This window comes from Diceros bicornis, chromosome 15 (assembly GCF_020826845.1).
Source record: "Diceros bicornis minor isolate mBicDic1 chromosome 15, mDicBic1.mat.cur, whole genome shotgun sequence".
Taxonomy (NCBI): domain Eukaryota; kingdom Metazoa; phylum Chordata; class Mammalia; order Perissodactyla; family Rhinocerotidae; genus Diceros; species Diceros bicornis.
Genome location: NC_080754.1, coordinates 63500570 through 63526458, shown reverse-complemented (window position 1 = coordinate 63526458; position 25889 = coordinate 63500570). Strand labels below are relative to the sequence as shown.

Genomic DNA, 25889 nt, shown 5'->3' with positions numbered 1-25889 from the left:
ATCTTTTCCTGTATGAAGTCTTCTTAAGAATGCTTAATGACATCTCACACGTGAATCAAACTGTATGTGAAGATAAAAAATAGCATTAATTTTTCCTCCTTTTCTTGAAATAATGACCTTATATTTCTTCTACTTTACTTATATTTTTCAACTAGTTTTCATCAGTGATTTTGTATCTGGTTTCATCTTTGGCTTTGTTCTTAACAGTTGTCAGTTTTCTGAAAACAAACCAAAAAAACTTGATTTATTTTTGCCCCTTCAGTCTTATTTTATTGATTTAGTCTAATTCCTTGTCTTTCTCTTTAAGCAAAATCACCAAAAAGTATCTGTTTATGTTGCTTTTCTTCTTTGTTCATTTTACTATAATGTTTCCTTTCTTTCCCACCATCTTTGATGTTGTGTGACATGGGTGAATCCTGACTTTGGGGTAAATGAAAATCAGATCTTTGACTTGATAACTATAAACTCAGATCACACATGTATTGCATCCTGGGTCAGACTCTTTCTCTCCTCTGTCAATTTAACACATTCATGAAGTTCTCAAATTCACAGATTCCAGTCTAAATGGTCCTCTTTGGAGTGACGTTTAATTATATCAGATCCTGCTCTTCTTTAAGTGAAAAATTATATGCTGTGTAAGTTTCTGATAATAATCAAGAAATTCCCAGATGTGTCCACATTATGGGTTGTATAATCAATCTGTTACTGGCTCTTAATCTTTTTTAATCTGTAGACCACTTACTCGGAGTATAAGATCCTCCAACTTTTCCCACTCAGTACAAGAAACAGTTCATCTTGATGATAATAATTAGATTTTTCTAGGAAAAAAACTTATTAATATTTATTTACTAAATAGAAACTTTGTACACACAGACTACCTAGAGACTCTTATAAGTCAATGCTTAGACAGTCATTGACATAGAAAATAGGATTTTATAAGCCAATATCATTAATTTATCATACCTCACACATAAAGGATAATATATACGGTATTATATGTATAAACATAATATTTTATGCCCTTTATTCAGGTTCTACCTGTTTCTATAAAATTGTTCCCCTGAATTGAAACACTTCTCACATTTATAGATATAATATCACAATATGTAAGTGACTATTAATAAATATACAAACAGTTTAAATCATCCTTTGAAAATTTCATTTTCATTGGCTTAAGTAAAATACATGTAAATGTGGGCCGGCCCGGTGGCTTAGCGGTTAAGTGCATGCACTCTGCTACTGGTGGCCCAGGTTCGGATCCCGGGCGTGCACCGACGCATCGCTTCTCCGGCCATGCTGAGGCCGCGTCCCACATACAGCAACTAGAAGGATGTGCAACTATGACATACAACTATCCACTGGGGCTTTGGGGAAGGAAAAAAAGGAGGAGGATTGGCAATAGATGTTAGCTCAGAGCGGGTCTTCCTCAGCAAAAAAAAAAAAAAAAAACAGGAGGATTAGCACAGATGTTAGCTCAGGGCTGATCTCCCTCACACACACACAAAAAAAAATACATGTAAATGTGATTTTCTTTACGTTAACAATCTTATTGTCCAAAACTTAGAGTATCTTAAAGTTCTAAGACTATTCACGTGTTATACATTTCAGAATTAAAAGTGTTTGTTTCCCCCACACACCTGCTCACACCATTCATATTTGAGTAATTGCATAATGAACTCTTAGTTATTTAATTTTTATTCTTCACGATATAGTCTGTATAAATAGACTTGATATTTGTACTCTAGTTTTAATTTTATACCTAATTCTCAGATCTTCAAAAAATTAAAAATGAATATTTATATTAACCATTTTCCAATTAAGTAACATGCGTGGGAAATGATCAAGGTAAATACTATGTTACAAAGGTTAGGCGTATTGATAGAGATCAATATCAACTGCCTTGAAAATCCTATTCAATAATTTTAATTTCCTGTTAAAAAATGAAAAGCCTGAAATGTATCATATGTTTGATCTTCAAGATGGATTTCTTTGTTGTTTTATTTAAATTTAAACCATGTTAAAGTTCAAACCAAGCCTAAATCGTGCCTTGTAGTCAATCAGACAACGTTGTTGGGACGAGAGATAATATGTTCTGTTTTTCTCATCACTGCCCTTTCAGAGCCTGTTTCCTGAGCCCCTGTCCATACAGAGTCGTTCTGTGCAATTTCTCAGGGCTCTGTGGGAGAAGACCCAGGCAGAGGGTGCTCACAGCTTTGAAACAGCCATAGTGGAGTCCACATTTCCACAGCAGAAGGTAAGTGTTTCTTTCCTTGGACATGTTATTTTAAACCAAGGTTCAAGATTATCTTGAAACAGTTTGCCTTTTCTTAACAGTTCAATTTTTTTCCTTCTTTCCTTTACTTTCTTTTATCATTATCAGAAAATGCTTATTAAGTAATGGTTTTCATGTGGTGCTGTAGTGGACTCAGGACAGAGAGAGCTCAGTCCACAGGGTCACTGTCTGTCATGACCTTGTTAAATTAACCTTTGTTAAGTAGAGCACAGGGTGCCAGACAGTAGGCCCAGGTTCAACAAGAAGCCACAAGGGAAACTCATACAGAGAAGTTTATTATTCACAAGTCCTGGAGGAAGTACATGGCATGCCTCGAGGGGCAACATGGGGAGGCCACGGCGTGGTGTAGGCAGAGAGAGAGAGAGGCAGGACCTGGGGCACATGATTTTATTAGCACCCATGGGTGGAGGGCTTTGGGATTCCCCGGCTAATGCTGGATGGTCAATTCAAACCAAATACAGCAGGGTTTCTGTGAGCTCCACGAGGGTCTCATCTAACAGTAGCACAGGGGAAGGCCCTGGGAGGCGGAGGAGACTGTGGAAGTCATGTCAGGATCTTACATTTGCTTGTGCCTCTGAGGGCTGTTATCTAGGGCACGTGCTTGCCTGAGGGTCTAGGGTCTGTTTAAGGCCCCCGGCAGGCCGCTTGGCCAAACAAAATGGATGCTGAGGCAACAATACCGTAGAGCAACTTAGCTAAACTCTCAACATTGCCCTGTAGGCTCATCAGCTGACATAATACAGCCCATTTAGAGCCACACAAAAACTACACGCATGGTATGGAATAGAAAACATTTTACAAAAGAAAACTGTGGACTCCAGGATTGAAAGGGAAAGAGCCTCGGGGAATTGGGCTCTAGGTTCTTTGGTGCTTTTCATTCCCTCCAGGCTTCTTCTCATCCCATTGTCCTCTGCAATCACCAGGAACATGAAAGAAAAGGGGAGCAGGAAGAGAGGGAGCATGGTCAGTGTGCGAAAGAGCTCTATTGAGGCAGGCAAGTGTGATTTGAGAGACAGAGCACTTTAGGGGTGTGGAAACAGGGGCGTCTCTCTCAGAACACAGTCGACTGAGACCTCCTGAGCAGGCCCCAAACTGGGAACGCACCAGAATGTGGACCTACACCCATCCACTTGACAGAGTGAAACCGGAAGTGGACGGGCACGCAGGCCTGGGTCTGGAGAGAACGGCCAGAGGACGCCTGACTGCAGACAGGAGGGCCCCTTGGTGGGAATGAAGGCCTGACTAAAGGTGGAAGTTGTAGGAAGAGCATGGATTCAAGAGCTATTAAAGAAGTAGAATCAATAGGACGCGGAGCCTGGTAAGGAAAGTGGAAGAACCAAGGATGACCCCAGGCGCATCGTGTGGCTGAACGGATGATGGCACCATCCTGAAAAAGAGAGACCACAAAGGAAGCTGATGTGGAGGGAGAAGCAAAGCCATTCTGGTTCACATATTTTGAGTCCGAGTTGTTTGTGTAGAGAAGCAGGCGGCGGCGACGGCGGTTGGAACGCCAGCGTGGGCCGGGAGAACGCAGGACTGGGGTATGGATCTGGGAGTCGCAGGGAGCACTTGACGCCCCGGCAGCGGCTTGGCTGGCTCACTCAGGGGCAAGGCGTATAAGAACGGAGCGTGGACACTGATCTCTCCTTAGTAAATACTACCAGCCTCTCTAAGCCCTTCCCATGCTCGGAGTCTGGGTATTCTTACTTTGCCTTCAAGAAAGCCCAATAATAAGTATTAGAAGCTTATTGGGCGAACCAGAGGTTCTGAAAGTATATGATCATGGTCTCTGTCCTGGTTTCACTATTGAGAAGGGGAACAAACATACCAATATTAAATAAATTCAAAGTAGAAAATTAATCAAAAACTGTTATATCATAACTCAATATCTCATAAGTGCTGAAGGATAGTAAAAGGAAGAGAAATGGGTGGGATTAACCAGAAACTTGTTTAGAATGGTCTGTAAGACACTGAAGATGCATCCAACTATTGCATCACTATTTTTTGGCTTTGGTTTGAGAATTAGACATGCGGTATTAAGAATAAAGAAAATGCCATCATTGCATCAATGCAAAGTAGAATGGAATTCTTTGCATATTTCATTCAAATTTTAAACTGCTGCATCATGTTTAAAGACAATGCTTCAAATTCTTAGAAATTTTTCATTGAATTGTATTTAAACTAGAGGCAACTAGTAAATTAAAACTTGGCAGGCTGCTTCAAGTCCTAAGATTTTAAAAAAAGAAAACTTGGCAAACCAGTTTTGCACATGCTCACAAGTATACTTGTTCATATTTCTTCTATTTTACACCAATAAATAGTCCTCTAGGGAAAAATTAACTGCAAACCAAAATGTTTTTGAAATTTTAAGGTTTTGCAATTTTGTTCATTCATAAGTAATAGAAAAAACTTTGATATCTGGAATGTACATTATGTGGCAAAGTTATCTGCCAGAGTTTTTCTCAATTAAATTGATTTTCTTCTATTTTTTATGAAGTGTTCTGCCTGGTAAGTTCACAATATCTGTGAGAATGGCCCAAAGTCTGCTTTATTTTCACCATGTGTGAAAATACACTAGTGATTTGGAAGTGATAAGCACATGTGTATCTGCTGCTATGTGGGGGTAAGACTGCAGCCAAGTGGATTTAGGTACACAAAAAAAAAGAAGAAATTCCTGAGAAAACGCCTGAATCTCTCTAGAATATAATGCTCTGGAGGGTTTGTTACTGTGATTGGTTTTTAATTGAATCTGGGAATTTTAGAACTAAAAATCAACAGTAAGATATTTAATAAACTACAGACTACTTGAGGGCAGGGATTGTACCGTGTTTACCATTGTATTTGCAGCATCACGTAGAGCCTGGCTCTCAACAAATAATGGGTACCAACTGAGTAGGTAAATGAATCCTGTCATTTTCAGATGTTAAAACTGGAAGCAAAGCAACCCGCTGAAGGTCACATAGCTAGTCAGTGGCAGAGCAAAAACATCAGGGCTGTCACCAATATATCTAGTACTTCTCTACTCTGGCATGTAAGAAGATGACATTTCCCTGCCTCTTGAAGTAAGGCTTGGCCATGTGACTTGCTTCAGCCAATGAAATATGAGAAAGGATACATGTCACTCCAGACAGAAGCTTTTAAAAGCCAGTGTGTGCCCTCTTTTCCCTACCATAATAATTGTAGAAGCAAATGTTGTTACTGAGTTGCCAGAAGATGGACACAGCCTGGAATTCCAAGCCACTATGTGGAGGACTGCGCTCTGGAAAGCCACCCAGACCTACCACACACTTTGCACGAGGAAGAAACAATCTCTTGTCTTGTTAAAGACAAGTTTTGGTGTTAGTCATGGTAGCATAACCTACCTATCTTGACTCGTACTTGCCTACCAGAGTACTCAAGCATGTTGGCTTAGAAGCCAGACTACCTGGGTTTAAAATCTGGCTCTGCCACTTTCCAGTTCTGAGGCCTTTGGCTTTGTGCCCCAGTTTCTTTATCTGTACAGTGGCGATAACATTAGTACCTACCTCACAGAGCTTTGAGAATTGCATGAATTAATACATAGAGAGCTCTCAGAACAGTGGCCACCATTGTGATCTCTCAATAAATGTTAGCTAATATTCTGATTCCTAGCCAATGTTTCCCTCTCTCTCTCTCTCTCTCTCTTTCTTTAAAAAATAATACGAGGGGCAGGCCCAGTGGCAAAGTGGTTAAGTTCATGCACTCAGCTTCAGCGGCCCAGGGTTTGCAGGTTCGGATCCCAGGCATGGACCTACGTACTGCTCATCAAGCCATGCTGTGGCGACGTTCCATATACAAAATAGAGGAAGATGGGCACAGGTGTTAGCTCAGGGCCAGTCTTCCTCACAAAAATAAATAAATAAATAAATAACACGAATTCAAATCTGTCTTAGATGCATTAAGAGAGGTTCAGAATAGAGGGAGAAAGATGAACCTGAAGGATAATCTCTCAAGTTATTGTACTTTTCTAATTTGATCAGACCAACATTATCAGAAAACATTCTCCAAATGTCAAACATGAGTTTTCAGTATAAAATTCAAATTATCATTTGCAAACTATATATCAATTTCACACAGAAGTAGACATGTGAAAATCCTTATATAATATAACGCTATAATGCTTTGTAAATTACAAAAATATAAGAGAAGTTTAATATTAGTATAATGCATCAATTCAATGGTTCAATAAGAAAAAAATCATCTTTAGATACTTAAATGTAATTTGATGAAATTCAACATCTGTTTTTAATAAAAAATTTTTATTAAAAAATTCTATTAAAAATTTTATTAAATGTCTGTCTCTCTAATTTGACTGGTTTCCCAGGAAAGCGTATGCTTGCCCTTGTACACCAGCACCCAGAACATCACCTAGCACATAATTGGCACTCAATGATACGTATTGACTGAATAGAATTAGCACTATGACTAGAAATGGAAAAAAGTTTCCTTGGCATGATAAATATTTATCTTATAACAACAGAAAAATTATACTTAGCGGTGAACTACTGAAGATGTTTTTATTAAATACAAAAAAACAGAATACCCATTATAATCTTTATTACTTAGTATTATTCAAAAACGTTGGCCAATACGAGAATCTAACTTCCTTGAGAGCGGGACCTCGTCTGTCTTGTTCACACAGCGTCTTGGGTGTGAAAGGAGCATGCCTCACAGTAGGCACTAAAATAATCATCATCATAATATGTTGAATAAATAGAATACAAGACAGAAATAAGGAGTATACTATTTAAAAGAAGGATGCAAAATGAAAGTTACTTTCAGATAATATGAGAATCAAAAGAAAACAATTAGAATCAATAATATGCACCAGCAAAACAATAATAGTTAACTTTTGCTAGGCATTTAGAATGTGCCCGTCACTGTCTTGTGCACTTAATATCAATTATTTCACTCAAACCCTGTGAGATATTATTAATATTAGTATTCCCATTTTACAAATGAGTAAACTAAGTAGAAGAGAGATTGGTTTATTTTCTCAGTCACAGAACAATGGAGAGAAATAAGACTTGAATAAACATAGTGACATACAAGGTTCCTAATTGGGAATAATGAATATAGTGCTCCTCCCTTATCCACAGTTTCACTTTCTGAGGTTTCAGTTACCCATGTCAACTATGGGCAGAAAATATTAAATGGAAAGTTCCAGAACTAAACAATTCATAAGTTTTAAATTGTGCGCTGTTCTGAGTAAGGTGATGAAATCTCGTGCCATCCTGCTCTCTCCCTTCCGGGATGGGAATCATCCCTTTGTCCAGTATATCCACACTGTATACACTACATGCCAGGGTGGCTCCAGTCATGCACTGGGGGTCTTGGAATGCATCCCCCTCAGATAAGGGACTACTGTGCTACAAAGGTACTAATACTGCCTCAGTTAATTAACAGGTTAACTGAATTCCAACTTAAATTTCAGCAGGATGATTTTTGATACTTTAGGAGGTGATGGTAAAATATAACCAGAAGGAAAAACAGGTGAAATTAGTTTTAAAATTTTTGAGAGAAAAAAAAAAGAGAGGACTTCCTTACATATTAAAACATACTATAAAAACTGTAATCATTAAATCATTCCACTTTTACGGCAAGAATTACATAAAGATAAATGGAACAGACTATGTAGTCCAGAAACCGACACCAATACATACACATAATCAGTTAACGTTATATAATTGTTTAACTACATATAAAACAAGTTAAATCCTTAAAAATAAAAAATAGAAAAAACTAGACCAGTTAAGCAAGCTGAATAAGCTCTAGAGATCTGCTCTGGCCATTGTACCTATGGTCAACAATAATATATCGTACACTTAAAAATTTGTTAAGAGGGTAGATCTCATGTTAAGTGCTTTTTCTATAATAAAATAAAATTTTAAATAAATAAATTTTTTAAAACTAGAAAAAAAAGAGAATAGATATCAAAATCCTAGAGCTAACTTTATACATATAGAAAAACGTGAAGGCATTTTCTATACTTAGAAATTAGACACAGATGCCTACCATCACCCTCAACATTAACATTTTACTGGAGGTCCCACCCAATGCAGAAATTCAAGAAAAGCAAATGAGAGGTGTAAGGATTGAAAGAGAAGAAACCAGAGAGAGAGACAGACAGACAGAAAGAGAGAAATTATTTACAGATAATAAAATTATTGGTATAGAAAATTCAAGAGAATCTAACCTTTAGAATTTATAAGGGATATCCATAAAATTACTTGATGTAAAATCAATAATATACTTATACATGAATAATAACTATTAAAAATTCAATAAAATATGCCATTTATAGTAGCAACAAAACCTATAAGGGATCTAAGGATAAATATAAGAAAAGATGTGAAATTCTTCAATGAAGAAAATTTTTTAAATAGCAATAAAAAAGTTTTTTTTAAAAATCTGAATTAATGGAAAGATATGACCCTCTCGTAGCTAGGAACACTGCTTGTTACACAAATAGAAATTTTCTCCCAAATTAAAATTTAAATACAACTTCATTTCCAATCATAATAGCAAAAGAATTTCTTCATGGCATTCGACAAATGGATCCTAAATTTGAGAATAACCAAGACAATTCAGAAAAAGAACATAGAGGAGGAAATTTTTCTACTGGGACAAGAAAACTTATTCTAAAGCTATGATAAGACGAGGGCATGATTATTGCTACAGGGATAAATTGATGGTAAAGAGTTAAGAGTCCAGAGAGAGTTCCAAGCGTATATGGACACTTAAAGTGATAAAAGGCAGATTCAAATCAATGAGGAGAAAAATGAGATATTTTAAAAACAGTGTGGGGACATGTGACTTTCCAGACTGAAAAGATAAAATTAGATCCCTCCCAGACACTATACAGATAAATTAACTCCAGATAGACTAAGGACCTAAATGTAATCAATGAAATCTTACAACAATTAGAAGAAAATACCAAAGGTTGTCTTGATGACCTCAGGATAAGGAAGAACTTAAGACATAAGTGAGCAGAAATCATGAAGGAAATATGAATTGATTCAACTACTTAAAAAGTTTAAATTTCTGTATGACAAAATACACCATAACAAAGTTAAAAGACAAGTACATCTGGGAGAAGGTATTTAAAATATGTCTAAATGACACAAAAATCTCCTACAAATCAACAAGGAAGAGAAAAACAACCCAAGAGAAAACTGGGCAAAGCACATGAGCAGAAAATTCACTGAACAGGAAACTCAAATGGCAAAAAAGAAAAAAAGATGTTTAGGATCACTAACAATCATTGACATAATTGACTTAAATTTTTAAAAATGATACATCATTTTACAATGATTGTACTGGCAAGAATAAAAAAATTGTGACAATATTAGTCTTGGCAAAGACATGAAAAAATGAGAATGTTCATACACTACAGATGAGAATAAAACAGGTTTACTCACTTAAAAAAAGTACTCAAGAAAAATTATATATATAATAATTAAATAAGACTCATGAATGACAGCTAGCTGACAGTCAAGGTGGGTAACTGGCTTTCCAGAAATCTTAATTCCATTTAAAGCTTATCAAAAAAATACTTAAGCATTTCTTTTTCCCCAAAAGATTCTCCTTATCTAGTTAATTAACATATCCATCACCTCACATATTTATCTTTTTTTTTTGGTGAGAACATTTAAATTCTACTGTCTTAGCAAAGCTTAAGCGTTTTATCAGAAATGCCCATTTCTTTCCACAGGAGGTTTTGTATTATAACATACAAAAATGTTCTGTCCTAGGCAAAGTTTAAGACTAATTTTCCTTTAGAACCTTTTTAAAAGAGCAATCTGGAAATAGCTGGTTAAATGATCAATTCATGTACTCTATTATCTTGCAATTCCATTTCTAGGTGAACCTCTCACATACCTGCACTAGGAGACATGTGCAGATGTTACCTGAGCAATGTTTTCACCAAAAAATCAGAAGCAATGCAAATGCTTGTCAGTAGAAGAATGAAGGAAAATGTTGTGGTCCAGTCATGCTATCCAGGCAGTGAAAGTGAATTAATTAGACTGTATGTAGTAACGGATAAATCTTGAAAACATAATACTGAGTTTTAATAAGCAAGTTGCAAAAGTATGATATGAATAGTGTGATAGCTTGTGTAAATTTTTAAAACACAGTAATCAGTGTTATGCATGATTTATGGGTACATATACTTGTGATAAAAACACAACACCATATTTAGAATCACACCAAATTCACGGTGGGGTCGTCTCTGGGTAACAAGGATGTGGGGAAAGGAGGGAGGGAACTGTGACTGGGAAGAGAATTGGAATTAAGGAGATCTCAATTTCATCTGTAATTTTGTTTTTTAAAAAATCAGAAGCAAAATATTAGTAGTTGTTAAGTTCGGCCAGCTAGTACATGAGTATTTGTTATATTACCCTTTGTACATGCTTTTCTTTCTTTTTTTAATGTAATTAAACCTGTTAATGTTTAAGAGTACAAGATTGATAGATTTTACTACATAAAAATATAAAGTTTATAAAAAGCAAAACATGCCATACACAACAACTTAAAATGAAAATATGTGTAACAAGCATGAAAGACAAATTTCCATCTCCTTAGCATACCCTAACTTCCTGCAAGGCAATAATCAGTGTGCCAAGGACACGAGCCTACAGCTCAAGGGAGACTCGGTCCAGAAAAGTATTAAGCCTCACTAGTAGTCAAAGGTATAAAAATTGAAATTAGAATAACGTTATCCCTTTTAACCCATTTTTAAAAACACAATAATCAGTGCTGGCTAGAGCAAGGACTTTAAACACTCTCACAAATATCCAGCTGAAGTGCAAATTACTTCAACATTTCTAAAAAACAGTTTAGCAATGCAGGTCAAGAGTCTTAAAAATATTCCTATCCTTTAACACAGTGTTTCCATTTCTCGGAAACTGTTCTAAAGAAATAACCTGAAATGTGTACAGAACTTAAGATACATACATGAAAAAGTATTGTGGAGTAATTTGTAAATAGCCTAAACATCTAAAGATGGGAGAATGAAAGTATTATATATATATTATATATACATGTCTCCATCCATATGGAACAATATTAAGAAAACATGAAAATCATGTTTATGAGAAATGTTTAATGACAGGAAACAATATTTATGTTAAATACCACATTGCAGGATACAATATTATTTACAAAAGAAGATTATTTGGAGGATTGCCCATTAAAAGAACTAAAAGGAAATATACCAAAATGTAGCAATGGTTAGCTCTGGTTGATGGGATTAACATTTCCTAAATTTTCTCTAAGTACATATTTGTTTTATAATCGAGGAAAAAATATTACAAAAGTACCACTTTTAGTTATATTGCTTTATGTAAGTTAATATAAATGAGCAATTTATAATAAAGAAAATTCCATTTGAAGATAATCAATTTTCATTATAAAATATGGGTTTTAGAAAGAGGGCAGAAAATCCGTGGACTTATTTAAGAAACGAGGAGAGTGGCCTCCGTGGACAACTAGAAATACTGTTGACAGTTCCTCTCCAGCCCTTGCAGGCCAGCCCTGCAGGGAGCTCCCTCTGCCCATCAGAGGACCCGCCAGCTGACAGAGTCGAGTGAGGGGCTGCTAAAGGACTGGGATTAGAGAGAGAAGTCTCCTTTATGGACACGCACGTTCCAGTTCCCAAAGCATGGAGAAATCCCATATGCCATAGAAATGAGGTGGCAAAACTATGCCCATTACGGAAACAACAACAAAAAACATTAAATTTACTGCTGAAATAAAATGTGCCCATCTGGCTAACATTTGGAGATTTGTTTTCCACCCACATTGCTACAGACACACTTGATAGTTTCCAGGGTAATTGGCTATAGTGTCAAAGCATAAATAAAACCGAAGCACCAATTCTGGGTGGAACAAAAGGGGACCTTCTGATGCCCCCAAAGGGTTAGATTTAGTGTTTTGAGTCACAGTGTTAATATGGTGCTTGAATAAATAAATGCATAAGTAAATAAGAAGTGGGCTTATTATATATAGGCTGTAACTATTCAAATTCTTAGAGGAAATTTAAGTCTACACGTATGATGTCAGTGACAAGTGTGGGTCAGCCCCAAGAGAGAGCAGTGTGAGTCATGGTGTTTGAGAAGGGTTAGTTATGTTGAACCCTCCCTTTCAGAGCAAGCTAGGTGGGAATGGGGTAAATGGGAATTGGGCTTGAGATTTCAGAAGCCTAGAAGGGGATGGGGGCTTTTAGGCTTTTAGGGTATAAGCTCAGAACCAGGAAATTCTGATGGACAGTATCTAAGAATCACACGTGAGGTAAAGAGATAAAAAGAAGGTATGACTAAGAGTCTATCCAAAGAAGCTGGGCCAAGGGGCGCATCCAGTGATTAAGGTGTAAAGTGAGGACTGCAAATCATGATAGAAGACTGGAGGCAAGGGGGTTGGGAGGGCAGACTGAGGGTAGGATGTGGATGCAGATGCAAATGTCTGAGACCCTCCTTGCTCAGAGAGTGAGCTGGTTAGGAAGATGGTAGACATTAAAATACAGAGTCTGGGTTTTTAAAAGAAAGAGGAAAATGGTTCCACATAAGGAGAATGACGTGAGCAATAACATGGAGGAGACCAAAAAGAAATCACAGTGAAGTCATGGTAAATATGACTCGAAGTTCATTCATTCAGTTAAAAATCTTCTTTGAGAATGTCTGCTCTGCACCAAGCACTGTGCAGAGACCGAACATAAACTCTCATGCCCTGCCCCAATGGAGACAAGCAGATACACAAATCCACACTGATAGATACTGTAAAAGGGAACAAAATGCCTGAAGAAAAGGAGGAAGAGGGAGCATTTGTTGGGTTGTCAGGAAAGGCTTCTCTGAGCTGGTATCTGATGAGTTTTCCTGGCAAAGACAACAATTTGCACAAAAGCCTTGAGACCAAAAAACAAAAGCAAAGCAAAACAAACAAAAAAGGAAGAATAAGGGGAAAAAAGGCAAAACCTTGGTGTATTAGAGCATTCTCCTCCAAATTTAAATCACACATCCCAACAGGAAAAAATGTTCGAGCAAGCACTCAATGTTTATATTTATTTACTTATAAGTTACATACTTGTATTCGTATGCTCATTATTTGGATAATAAAACATATTCAAAAATAGAAATTTTAAAGGATGAGATGGAAAACTTACAAGTGAAAGTTGTAGTATTTTCTTCTTCCTCCATCACTGTGGATGGTCATGTCCACCCCAGGAGTGATCTCAACCTGTCCCACAGTGTTGGAAGGAGGAAGAGGATTAGGGTGGAGCCCCATGAACAAAAGGGAGAGTGAAGACCAGAGAGTTTGTCTGGGGGAAGGTAGCGCTGGCCTGGGAGCCACGGCAAGGAGCTCAGACTCTACGCAGTCTACGGGAAGTCCCGAAGAGTTCTGAGCAGCAGACATTACCCAGCCTGTTTTCAAAAGATCACTCTCTGCTGTGTGGAGACCGGATCAGAAAAGGGCAGAAGCAGAATGAGGGAGTCACAAAGGAGACCACTGCTGATCCAGACGAGAGATGAGAATAGCTTAAAGGGGTAGAAATAAATGACACAGTCAATCCAAATTTTGGAGGAAAAGGGACCTAACAAGCTAGTGAGTGGGGTGTAAGGGTGAGGGAGACTCGCAAACAGCTTAAGTTTAAAATGCCTGTGAGATGTGCCAGTGGAATTGTCTAGTAGGCAAATGTGAAGAGGTTTAGGCCAGAAATAGAAATGAGGGCACATCAGCAGATAGATGATAAAAGCCACAGGAAGATTAAAGCAAGCTGGAAAGAGAGCTGAGAGAGGAAAAGGACTTGGTTCAGGATTGAGTCCAGACAGCAGCTGAGAGACGAAAGAAACCCAGAGAGTGTAGGGGTCACAGATCTTAAGAGAGTGTCCAAGAAAGAGGAGGGAAGTGGGTGGGATTTGGCAGCCAGATAAGGAAGACAAGTACAGAAAAGTGTCCATCCAATCTGGCAACTTGGAAAGAGCCATTTTAATGGCAAGGTTCAAACAGGAGTAGGTGGAGAAAGGAGAAGGAAAGAATGAGGAGGGAGACAGCATATGTAGAGAGCTGTTTTAAAAGTCTGGCACTGAATGAGTTGGTGATGGAGGAAGTATGGAGGTGGTTTAAATGGAAGCGCCCAGAGCATGTTTGTAAGCTGTCGGGACGATGCCGTAGAGAGAGTGAGAATGATGAGCAATGAGAGGAAAGGACTGCATACAGACCCAGATCAACTAGCAGATTTGATGGTGGAAAGATGAGTGAGGTTTTTTTTACGGCATTTCAACTTTTTCAGTGAAATGAGAGGTGAGGCCATCAGCTGAAAGTGGGGTGGGGGAGGGAGGTAGAATGCAGGAGGTTTGAGGAAAGAGCAAGTCTGAAATGAAATTCTCGGAAAGGAGCCATGAACTTACTAGAGAAAAACAGCAGGACTGTCAGGATGAGGAACACCCACTTGGGATCTGAGATAATGGATTTAAAGTAAAACGGAAATACGATTTTCTCCAGCAGTGATCAGCTGTTCAAGGATAGAATGGAGTTTACAAAAGGCCACACCTTTTGCGTTTTGGTTGAGTGGTAATAAAATGGTGACAGGTTTCAGGGTAGGGGAGATCTGTGTTCGAGAAGATAGAGGGTAAAGATGCAAAAGAAAGGATTTAAAATGCTGACGAGGAAGAATCTACACACAGCAAACCCAATTTGGGAAACGGAAAGTCTTTAGAGCCCAGGAAAAAAAAGTCATTTTCTGGATTAAGAACATGGTAGATTTGTGCTGAACTTCTCTCCACAAGACCCTCTGCTCCTCCTCCCGGCCCCACACGGGGTCTACAATTCCACAGGGGAGCGGGGGCACCAGCTCACCCACCACGCTGCAGGCCAAAACTGAGACAGGCAGCCCGCGGCGGCGAGGCAGGTAAGGCTAACCCGGACCACGGCCGCGTTGACACCATGCTCCCTGCCTAAGGCTTGCGATGCTAAGTAGCCCTGGGAGAGTATTAGCTGAATCACAAAATGCATTTTTATCACAGTTTATGTAGTATCGTCGGACTCAAACTCCTCCGCAATAGTTCATCGGGGATTACCGCAATTAAAGTAAGAGGAGAGGCTGGAAGGTGAAAAGAGTCCTTGAGACCTCACATAGTCTGGAGACTTTTGCAAGCATGACTTTTATTGATGCCTTAGGACCACTGAGTGTGGAAGTCCAGCCAAATTCTAGATTTTGCCTCCCCAAATACTGTCTCTACCTTCATTTGGACCCTTCTTTTTCCCTTAACAGCTATACATTATAACAATCTATAGGGCCCCTCATTTAAACAATTCCATACACGCAACTCATTATATAAAGTGATTGCACATGATTTTCTAAACACATTGAACCTAAGTGACAGTTCCATTCACTATTGAAAAATTAGAAAATTATTACCCTTATACTTGGCTAATTAGCACACACTATTACTATCTTCCTAACCACCATCCACATCTACTGTACTTATGTTGTACATACACTTTTTAAAGATATTAAAATTGGCATAAGAAATATTTTCTCAGTTTAGTTTAAATCCTGGATTATCACATGTATTGTATTTCCTTCAAGTTTCACAAGCCAGGCTGTCCCATAATGAAGCATGTCAATTTTACTACTGTAGTGAACATTCCTTCACAGTCGGCCAGATGTTCTGCATCAGTCAAGGAATAAAAAAAAAAAAAAAAAACCCTTTAGAAAATAGTTAACGAAATAAACTCTATTCCTGGGGGAACAGAGGTATGCAGTCCCTCTGAAATGTCTGTTCTAATCCAACCGTGGTTTAGGTTCTTTTCTTAAATAATCAGTGCATGAGTAAAATCTTTTTCTTGTTCCCCTTTTCTTGTTTCCCTCGATGCTATCATGGATATTGTGTGAACTCCTACGAATGCTAGGCACTAAACTATTAGAATGAACGGCACCTCTTTTCCGGCAAAGTGGAAGTGTGGTAGCTAGAAGCTCAGGCTGGAGTGGGTCCTGGCTCCACCACTCACCAGTCCTTTTCTTCAAGTCCTCTGTGCCCCACCTTCTTGACCCGCGAAGTGCAGAAGATACTAGTACCCACTTCCCAGCGATGTTCTGAGATTTAGAAGACACAATACATGTAAAATCCTTGGAACAGGGTCTGGCACATAGTAACGGCTCAGGCCACTGTGACTGGTATCATTTCGCTGCCCTTCCTCTGCAGGACCCCTCTAAACAACGTGAAGGACAAAGCTTTCATCGTTTGAGAACAAGCTTTATTCTCACATTAGCCAAAATTTATCCAGGCCCAGGCCTGTTATAAAAGGAGACTGCTCAAACTGAATAATAATTTTCCAAGCTGAAAGCCGGTTTTCACTAAAGTAATGAAACTTTTTCTTGTGCACTCATGAATATACTCTAAAAACAATTCTGAAAGAGATTTCTAAAAATCGCTAAAATGTGAGTAGTCATCCAAGTTTTACACATGCTTCAAAATATAAATTCTGGGTTTTTTTAATCTAAAAAATCACGGCAATTTAGATATCTCAATACTAGACAATGTCAAGAAAGAGAAGTCAGTGGCACGATTTGCTTTTATTTTTAGGACCCTGAAAGTTGCATGTAGATTGGCAAACTTTTGGTTCTAAGGACACATTATCCTCTTTCCTTTAGGGATTATGGACCGTGGAGTAATCTTTGTGTTTTTGAATTCAATAAACAAATATTTCCTAGAGTCTAATTATTTTCAATACATTTTTGCATTTTTATGCTATTTTCAATATAATTTGGGGTTCCTACTGAAGACCAGTCTGAGGGGAAGGGGACTTTTTTTTAAGTCCTCTGCTAAATACAGAATCATTTGATGCCTCATTCCAGGGTCTGGCGATTCCTTCTATAGTCTCCCTTGCAGCCAACCAACATTGCTCATGCTGAATGTAAGCCCCTTTCTTCGTGATCTCCCACCAGAGCTCACGGGAAGCCTGAGAGCACCCCCACTCTAGTGCCGGTTTCTCTGATAGTTCCCAGACCTCAGTGCGTGCAGGAGTCCCTAGAGAGCTTGTCTAAATGCAAGTTCCTGGGCCTCTGGATCTTGCAAATGGTACTCGCTGGAGTGGGCCTGGGATTCTGCATCTTTAACAAGTGATCCAGGTGACTGTGAGGCTGGACCCACAGACTACTCTTAGAGAAACACCAGAAGAGAGGAAAGACAACTGGAATCCAGCTGACTGGGCTTCAGTCACATCTCCACCACCACCGACTTGCTCCAGGACCTGGGCAAGTTGGTTAACCCCACTGAAGCTCCATTTCTTCATCTGTAAACTAGGAACAAATCCACCTGCCTCTGAGAGGGTTGCTAGGAAGGGGAAATGAGATGATGCATTTAGTTAAACACCCAGCAGAGCACCTGCCACGGAGTAAGTGTCCCATAAACAGCACCTATCAAACCATTACTTCATCAACTTCGAGGCTGTGGTTAAATCCCTATTTAGTTTTCTCTTTTCTGGGTTTGTAACAATTCAGATATCTTTGAGGCCCTGCTCTGAATTTTGTCCATTTTCACCTTCTTCTTACGAAGTGAATGCTATGGTCTGTGTCTGATCAGGGCCCAGATACCTCATTCTACTGAGTACCTCATTCTAATCCCATGTGTGTATCTAATTAGTCCCTAAATGGGCGCACTTCGTTGCACCCTTTAATGTCAGCATCTCATTAGAGTCCTCCATTGCCCATCTTGTTATCTACCATCACTTCACCAGCGTCCCTTCTTTTTCTGCTCCTCCTTTCAGTCCTCACATCTCCTTATGTCCATTTCTTTATTTGTAGTATTAAATCCTTCCTTTTATGCTTGTCATTATTCCCTCCTTTCTGCACCACTCATTACATCCCTCCATCTGTGAACCTCATTATGCCATTCCATTTTTATCTCATTACATCCTCATCATGCACGTATTATTAGCTCCTCCGTTCATGCAGAGCACTGCATTCTTTCACTCTGCCTCTTATCACAACCTGCCCTTTCCTCCCTCCCCATTTAATGCTTCCATTTGGAAATCACATTACATCCCCCCAAATGCCTTTATCAGTACACCTATCCATTTATGCATCTCATTACACTGTTGCCCATGCACGCTTCTATGTGCATTTCTATTTGTACATCTCATTATGGCCTCATCAACATGCACATGTTATTAGTCCCCTTTCAAAGGTTCACGTTGCATTACATCCTTCTATGTTTGCATCTCATGACACCCAATATTCCTAGGTTTGACAACAAACTAACAAAAACAGACAGCTAAGTATGTTACTTGCTTTTAGAAAATGAAATATGCTTCTCAGGCGCCTAACAGCAGTGTTTTTTAAACAAGTCATTCATTTCAGAAAGATTTACATATATTTATCTAGCTAAGAGACAAAAACCACTATATTTTATATGCATAAAAAGGAGCTTATTATCTTGCTTTGTTCAAATCATCATCATTATCACTACTTTGTATTATTTCTCTACAGTTTACAAAGTAGTGTAATTATCTATGAAACGATTTCGGCCACAACTCTGAAGGAGACAACTCAGGGATCACAGGCATTTGACAGATTGAAGAGTACACTGACAACGCTGAGAAATTAAGATATTTCCCAAGAACTGCTAGTGAATGATAGTGGCAGGGCTCAAACTCAGCTCTTGTGGCTCCAAAAGAGCTACATTCTTTATACCATCCCACTCTGCAGAAAAAACTTTTCTCTTTCAGTATCACTCGTGTCATTTAGCGCACTCTGTAACTCCTCCCTAGGACGGAACTTGAGGTCAGCACGGTTTGGGTTTGGTTAGTTTTGTTTTCCAAAACAAAACAATAAAATATATTTCAAACCCTTTTCATTCCATGTTTATCCCTTTGTCTCTGAGTTTGAAGAGCTAGATTAAAAGAACCTTTGATATGGAGCCCCGACAAGAATAAAAGCAAAAATCAGGAGAAAGAGATGGTCCTTTAATGACCTTTACCACCAAGGCCAGCCTCACACAAGCAAAATAAGGGGACTCCTCCACAAGGGATTTAAGGGGTACCAAGGAGGCCCCCATGTGCAGAATCTTTCTTCCTCACACAGTCTAACCCCTGCCAGTCTCTTTGTCTCATCATGTTCTCTGCCTCACTTTTATTTTTTATTAGATTATGAAATAGCTCATAAATTCAGAAAAGTACAGAAAGACAATATCCATTCCCACCACAAGATAGAAGAGATGTTTACCTTTCTTCCATATTTACTTCAAATATTTTCCTTTACAAAAAAGAAAGAAACTGTTGCAAATACTCTCCAGAGGTTGGTGTGTATTATTTCCATGAACGTTTTTGTACTATTATTTTTTAAAAATTTCACGTTTTATCGTATTGCATGTATCTTTTGCAATATACTTTCTATGCTTAACAGTATGTTTTTAAAAAATGTCTGTTCATATATGTAGAGCTAACTCATTCATTTTAACATCTATAAAATTTTCCATTGTATAAATAGACCAGAGTTTACTTTATCCACTTCTCTACTGAGGGGTAGTGCAACTTCTCCCATCTGATCTCTATTACTTCACCAATGCTTAGTGCTGTGCTCTAGCTGAATGACTAAATGGGCACATTTGAAATTCCCATGTCGTGTGAAGCAATGCTTTCTCCCTAAATCCACGATCGAGTCAGTTTATCCCCTTTGTAACTGCTCCAAGTAGTAAACACATCAATAAAATGATTTCCTAAAATAAAACTAGACTCTCACCAAATGTTGATATGAACTAGTGTATTAAAATAATTGTACCTAAAAAGGGTGACCAGATTCCCAGAACCTGAAATGCTTTTTATGAGAGCAAAAGGCAGTAAAGGTGGAGAAAAGTACAACATTTTCCACAGGAGTATGGTTGATTTCTCCCATGGTTTAAGATGCAATGGCTTAAGAAGTCATCAAAGACTGTCGCCAGCCCCTGGTGCAATCAGACCAATATGACTGTGGTCACCAAAAGCATGGTCTGTTTCAGACATGAGAAAGGGGTTGTTGGTGGTAATTCTTCCAGAATCTTTAGAGCCTAGGAAGACTTTCCATTGTGATGTGGAAAAGTAATTTTTCATGACATGCTGGTGGGAATGTAACTTGGACAGCCATTCTGGAAAGCAATTTATCAGAACCTACTGAAGTTAAGGATATGCATAATGTTAAATTTTTTGATGGCTCATGCAAGCAAGGTTTCTGGAACAGAGCAGATTATTATTATTTACAGCAAATAACCTAGCCAATTCCCCTTTGCCTCAGTTGTTAACGCTGGGGCAATACGATGAGAACTAGATGTCATCCTCCATATACTAGGGTCTGTACTGTAGGTAAGGAACCCTTAAAACATGACTCAGGATGTTTATATAGGGGAGGGACAGCACCCCCACTTATCTGAAAGAAGGGGAGAAAAATCTTTGCTTCTTGGGAAGGCTCCTGGGTTCCTACTCTTACCTTTTGAGATATAAATAAATCTCTCGAGAGCCAGCCCTGATGGCCTAGTGGTTAAAGTTCAGCGCACTCTGCTTCAGAGGCCTGGGTTTGGTTCCTAGGCGTGGAACCACACTGCTCATCTTCAGGAGCCATGCTGTGGTAGTGGCTCACATAGAAGAACTAGAAGGACCTACAACTAGAATATACAACTATGTACTGGGGCTTTAGGGAGGAAAAAAAAAAAGAGAGGAAGATTGGCAACAGATGGTAGCTCAAGGCAAATCTTTTCCAGAAAAAAAATAAAAAATAAAAAAATAAATCTCTCCAGGGGAGGATAAGACTAGTGTCTCCAGCTTGACAACCAGGGATGTCTCCAAATCCTGGGTCTCATCCCCACCTTCAAATGTAAACACATACTTCTGAGAAAATAAATCTCCCTAGATGGTCTCTCACTTTCTGATTAGTCATAAATTAACTTCTAAAGCTTGTTCTTTTAGCCCAGGTCCCAAGTTTCAGTAAAATTTGCTGAGAAAGCCCAAACTGTGCAGAAACATAAAAATATTTTCTCTACAATCTTACACACACCTTATGATTCAGCAATTCTACTCCTGAATGATTATCCCAGAAAAATTCTTACTCAGGTCTGCAAGGGGACAGGTATGAAGACATTCACTGCTGCGTGGTTCATGTAAGTGCAAAGGCGGAGGCATACTGGTGCCCATCACTAGGTGAATGGTTAGATGAAAAGTTTGGAGGGAATGCACACATGAAATCACTTTGCAGCAGTAGAAGCAACAAACTAAATACACATAGGACACCATGGAGAGATCTTGAGTGAAACGAGCAAGAAATAGAATGTGGTCTATGGCATAACATCATTTGTGAAAATGAAAAATACACTAAACATTGCTACATATTTTTCAAGAAGACATATCTGTTCAAAGACATATATCAAACCCCAAAGAGTGAGAACTTAAGTAAGGGGGTGGGGGAGGAGCAGTCTGGGAATGAAAGCTGTATCAGGGATAAAGGGGAAAAATAAGACAACAAGAGAAGGACCTCACCCCCAACAAAATAACCTACATGGCTGAGGAGCATGGTTGTCTCGCTAACTGAGTTCCAAAGGAAGAACAACAAAGCCCCTCCAGTGAGCTCTCTCCACATCAGCCCCCTCTGTGGTCTAGTACCACGTAGTTGTGCAAAGTAGTACAAATGCTCAATACATGGTTGTTAAATGCAGATGGCACCCATAGATTAGAAAAAAATCACTGCAATTCTTTGCTTTCCAATGTGACAGCAGATCCCATGTGAACGCAGGCTTCCATTGCCAACACTTCTGGTGATTACATTTTACTTCTGTCACCACTGTAGAACCGTCAAGATTTTCTTGACATTTTGGACATGGGTAGTCTTTTGCCATTGCTTCCACACTGATAAAAAATACTTTGCTGGTTTTAATGGGCTAAAATTTAAAGGAAATTGGATTTGTAAAGAAATTAAGTATGAATTTATCAAACATTTATGAAGCTTCATCCAATCTTCCACCTTTATTTTCTACCCAATCCATATGCTTATATTAGATTTTCCATAAACTACTTTATTTAACTCTTGTCGTGTTTACTGCCAGCATTCTGTAATCAAATTATTTTTTCGTGATCCTTAAGTGAGTGTGAAAATTTGACTTTTTGAATCAAATCAAATATTCTATCATATTTGTTGGTTCTTAAATGAAAGAGTTCTTCAGAACTTCTCAGAAATGGATTAAACATGAGTGCTTTCTTCCAGCCACTTGGAGCCAGACCCAAGTAAGAAGCTTGCCACAATGACCTCATATACTCATGTGTACCTAGAGTCCCCTTACTAATCTGGTAGAGACAATGAAACACAGCACACGTGTGACAACCACGTTGAAACTGAAACACACGCTGAGCTCTTCCAGGTCAGCGCTCTTGCTGCCTCTGCTCACCTCCCTGTTGCTCACCTCCCTCCTCACACATCCCCCAGCCTTCTGCCAAGTTTCAAATAAGGCCCAACAAGCTCAGTTTTCATGCCTCATCTCTTCCTTCCATATTGTGCAATTTGGAATAATAACATCTGTGATTTTCAAGAATGGAATTTTTGCTCTTGCAACCAGATTATATATTGTGTCATATGAAAGCAAACTGTTGTGGAAAAGTATGAAAATATACACAGGAGGATTGACAAATTCCTCAAATACCAATTAATGGAGACACATCAGCCATCCCCACATCTGTTCCCAAGGGTGTAAGATTAATTTCCCAGTCAGTACACATCAGAATAACTTGGGGACCTTGTTTAGAAATGCAGATTCCAGACCTGAACACAGATTAACTGGGTTCGGTTTCCAGGGGAGGAACCTGTATCTGATGTTTGTAACAAGTTTCCCTGGGATTTCTGATGCCAACACGTCCTGAGAACTGGTGATCTGGAAAAACTGAGAGTCTTGAGAACAAGCAGTCAGCATGCTATATTGATGAATTCAGACAAAGATTCTTCTTCAATTACTAACATTTTATTCTAAAAACTTGTTTCATAAAATTAAATAAAATAAATTCCTATAATATGTGTAGAGATACAAGTATATTTTTTTAAAAAGAAATATGTTCTGAAAGGGCTTAATGGTCATAGTTGAATAGACATGAAAATCGAAGACCTAAATGCCACTATTGATGTAAATCAGAGATAAAATCTCTGTGTCTCAATTAGTAAAAATTTATAAAAATTCATTGAACATCTACCATAGGCAAAGTGCTATACTAAGTATTTTCAGAAACTACACAGTAATATAGAAATCAGTCTTCTTGCTAAGGAGCTTTGATCCAGTTGAGGTCCAAAAGAATCACAGCAGAAGAAGCTTAATAACAATAACAACCCAACACAAATGAAAGTGTATTCCAGTTTTCCTCTGTGAATAGTGTGGACCCAACGAATTACGTTCTCATGTCCTTGGAATAGCGGACTGTGTCTCCTTCATCTATTTATCCTTGGTTCCTGACACCAGGTGCTGTGAATACTAAGAGCTATGAATTCAACTTAATAGTAATATTTTTCAGAAACTGAAATAAATTAAAAAATTAAACTATAGCATAAATATTCTTCAGAGTCTCTTTTGCTAGTTTACTCATTCAACATACAGTGTTTCTTACAAGACACTATGCCTACACAATGTAGGACAATATAAATAATATAAAGATGAACAATATAAAGATGAATTATTAATTTACTTCCCTCAATAAGTTTATTTCGCAACCTGGCCTCCATATAGTTAGAACATGTGTACTAGAAATAACCATAAAGACATAAAGCCTTACTATTATGTGAAGATATTGGGGCTTGTTAAAAAAAACAAACAAACTCTTGTTTACAATTCTTAAAACATACTTGAAGTATGTGCCTAGAGTTGATCCTATTAACCACAGGCACACGAGCACTTGAGGTACCTATATTTTGTATCTGTGCAAAAACAGAATTGCTTTAGAACAGAATTTAAATGTGCCGGAACCAAAAGTTCTCCAAGAGGTATACTTTCACTGATTTCTGGAAAACTTTTCCCAGTACCCTCTTGCAGTACATAGACCACAGTATAAGAGCCAGATGCCACTCAGCACTTTTACAGAATTCGTAGCATTGACTCATGCTGTCATTGTCATCAAAATAATGTCGTACATTTCCTCTCATCTTTCCAGGCTACCTGGCTTATTTTTCCCTTAAGAAGCTTCGCAAGAGAATTTTTATGTAGTTTTCCAAATTCCTACTCCCATTAATGAATTTTTTCTAAAACTGGAGAAACACTCATTTAATCAGCTGTTTAAAAACGTCATTTTCCCTCCACAGGTTTTATCCCTTTTGAATTAGACGGTGTTTGGGGCCAGCCTGGTGGTGCAAGAGGTTAAGTGCGTGTGCTCCGCTGCGGCAGCCTGGGGTTCGCCGGTTCGGATCCCGGGCGTTCATCGACGCACTGCTTGGCAAGCCGTGCTGTGGCGGCGTCCCATATAAAGTGGAGGAAGATGGGCATGGATGTTAGCCGAAGGCCAGTCTTCCTCAGCAAAGAAAAAAAAAAAAAGAGGAGGAGTGGCAGATGTTAGCATAGGGCTGATCACCTCACACACAAAAAAATTAAAAATTGAATTAGATGGTGTTTATCAGGAAAATCCTTAGTGCGTGCTTACTATGATTATATATCTTTTTCTTTAAGTTGACAGAAATCATTTGAAAGTCAATATTTGGGTTTTACTGAGGCCTGATTTGGAGTGTACTTGGAAGAATGTGACCCTTTAAATAGAATCATCATTTTCATTGAGAATTGGCCAGCAGAGTGTTGCCTTCCCTTCTTCCTCATGGTACAATCCCAGTATTGATTCTTTTTTTTTGTGAGGAAGATCCGCCCTGAGCTAACACCCATGCCAATCCTCCTCTTTTTGCTGAGGAAGACCGGCTCTGAGCTAACATCTATTGCTAATCCTCCTTCTTTTTTTCCCCTTTTTCTCCCCAAAGCCCCAGTAGATAGCTGTATGTCATAGTTGCACATCCTTCTAGTTGCTGTATGTGAGACATCGCCTCAGCATGGCTGGACAAGCGGTGCGTCGGTGTGCATCCGGGATGGGAACCCCGGGCCGCCAGTAGCGGAGCACGTGCACTTAACCACTAAGCCACAGGGCTGGCCCCCCAGTATTGATTCTTAATGCTGCATAACAAATTACCACAAACCTAGCAGCTTACAACAACACATATTTGTTATCTCACAGTTTCCTTAGGTCAGGAGTCTGCTGTGATTTAGCTGGGTCCCCTGCTCAAGGTTTCACAAGGCTGCAATCAAGATATTGGCAGGGCTGTGATCTTATTTGGAGGTTTGAATGGGAAGGGTCTACTTCCAAAGTCACTCAGGTTGTTGGCAGAAATCATTTATTTGGGGTTGTAGGACTGAAGGCCTGGATCTCCTACTGGCTGTTGGCTAAAGGCTGCCTTTGGGTTCTAGAGGCTACTCACAGTTCCCTGCCATGTGGCCCTCTTCCTAGGCAGTTCACAACATGGCAGCTTGCTTCTGCAAGGCCAGCTACAGAGTCTCCTCATGCATCTGCTAGCAAGACAGGTCCTGTGTGTGTGTGTGTGTGTGTGTGT

The 25889-nt window shown here is 38.8% G+C and overlaps 1 protein-coding gene across 1 annotated transcript in view; it reads left to right on the top strand.

Annotated features, from left to right (window-relative positions):
- The window catches only part of VEPH1 (ventricular zone expressed PH domain containing 1), a 202995-nt gene that overhangs the window by 152039 nt on the left and 25067 nt on the right, over positions 1-25889 (top strand). The window contains exon 11 of the mRNA XM_058556450.1: positions 2120-2254. Within this exon, the coding sequence (XP_058412433.1) occupies positions 2120-2254 (135 nt within the window). The remainder of the gene's footprint in view (positions 1-2119; positions 2255-25889) is intronic.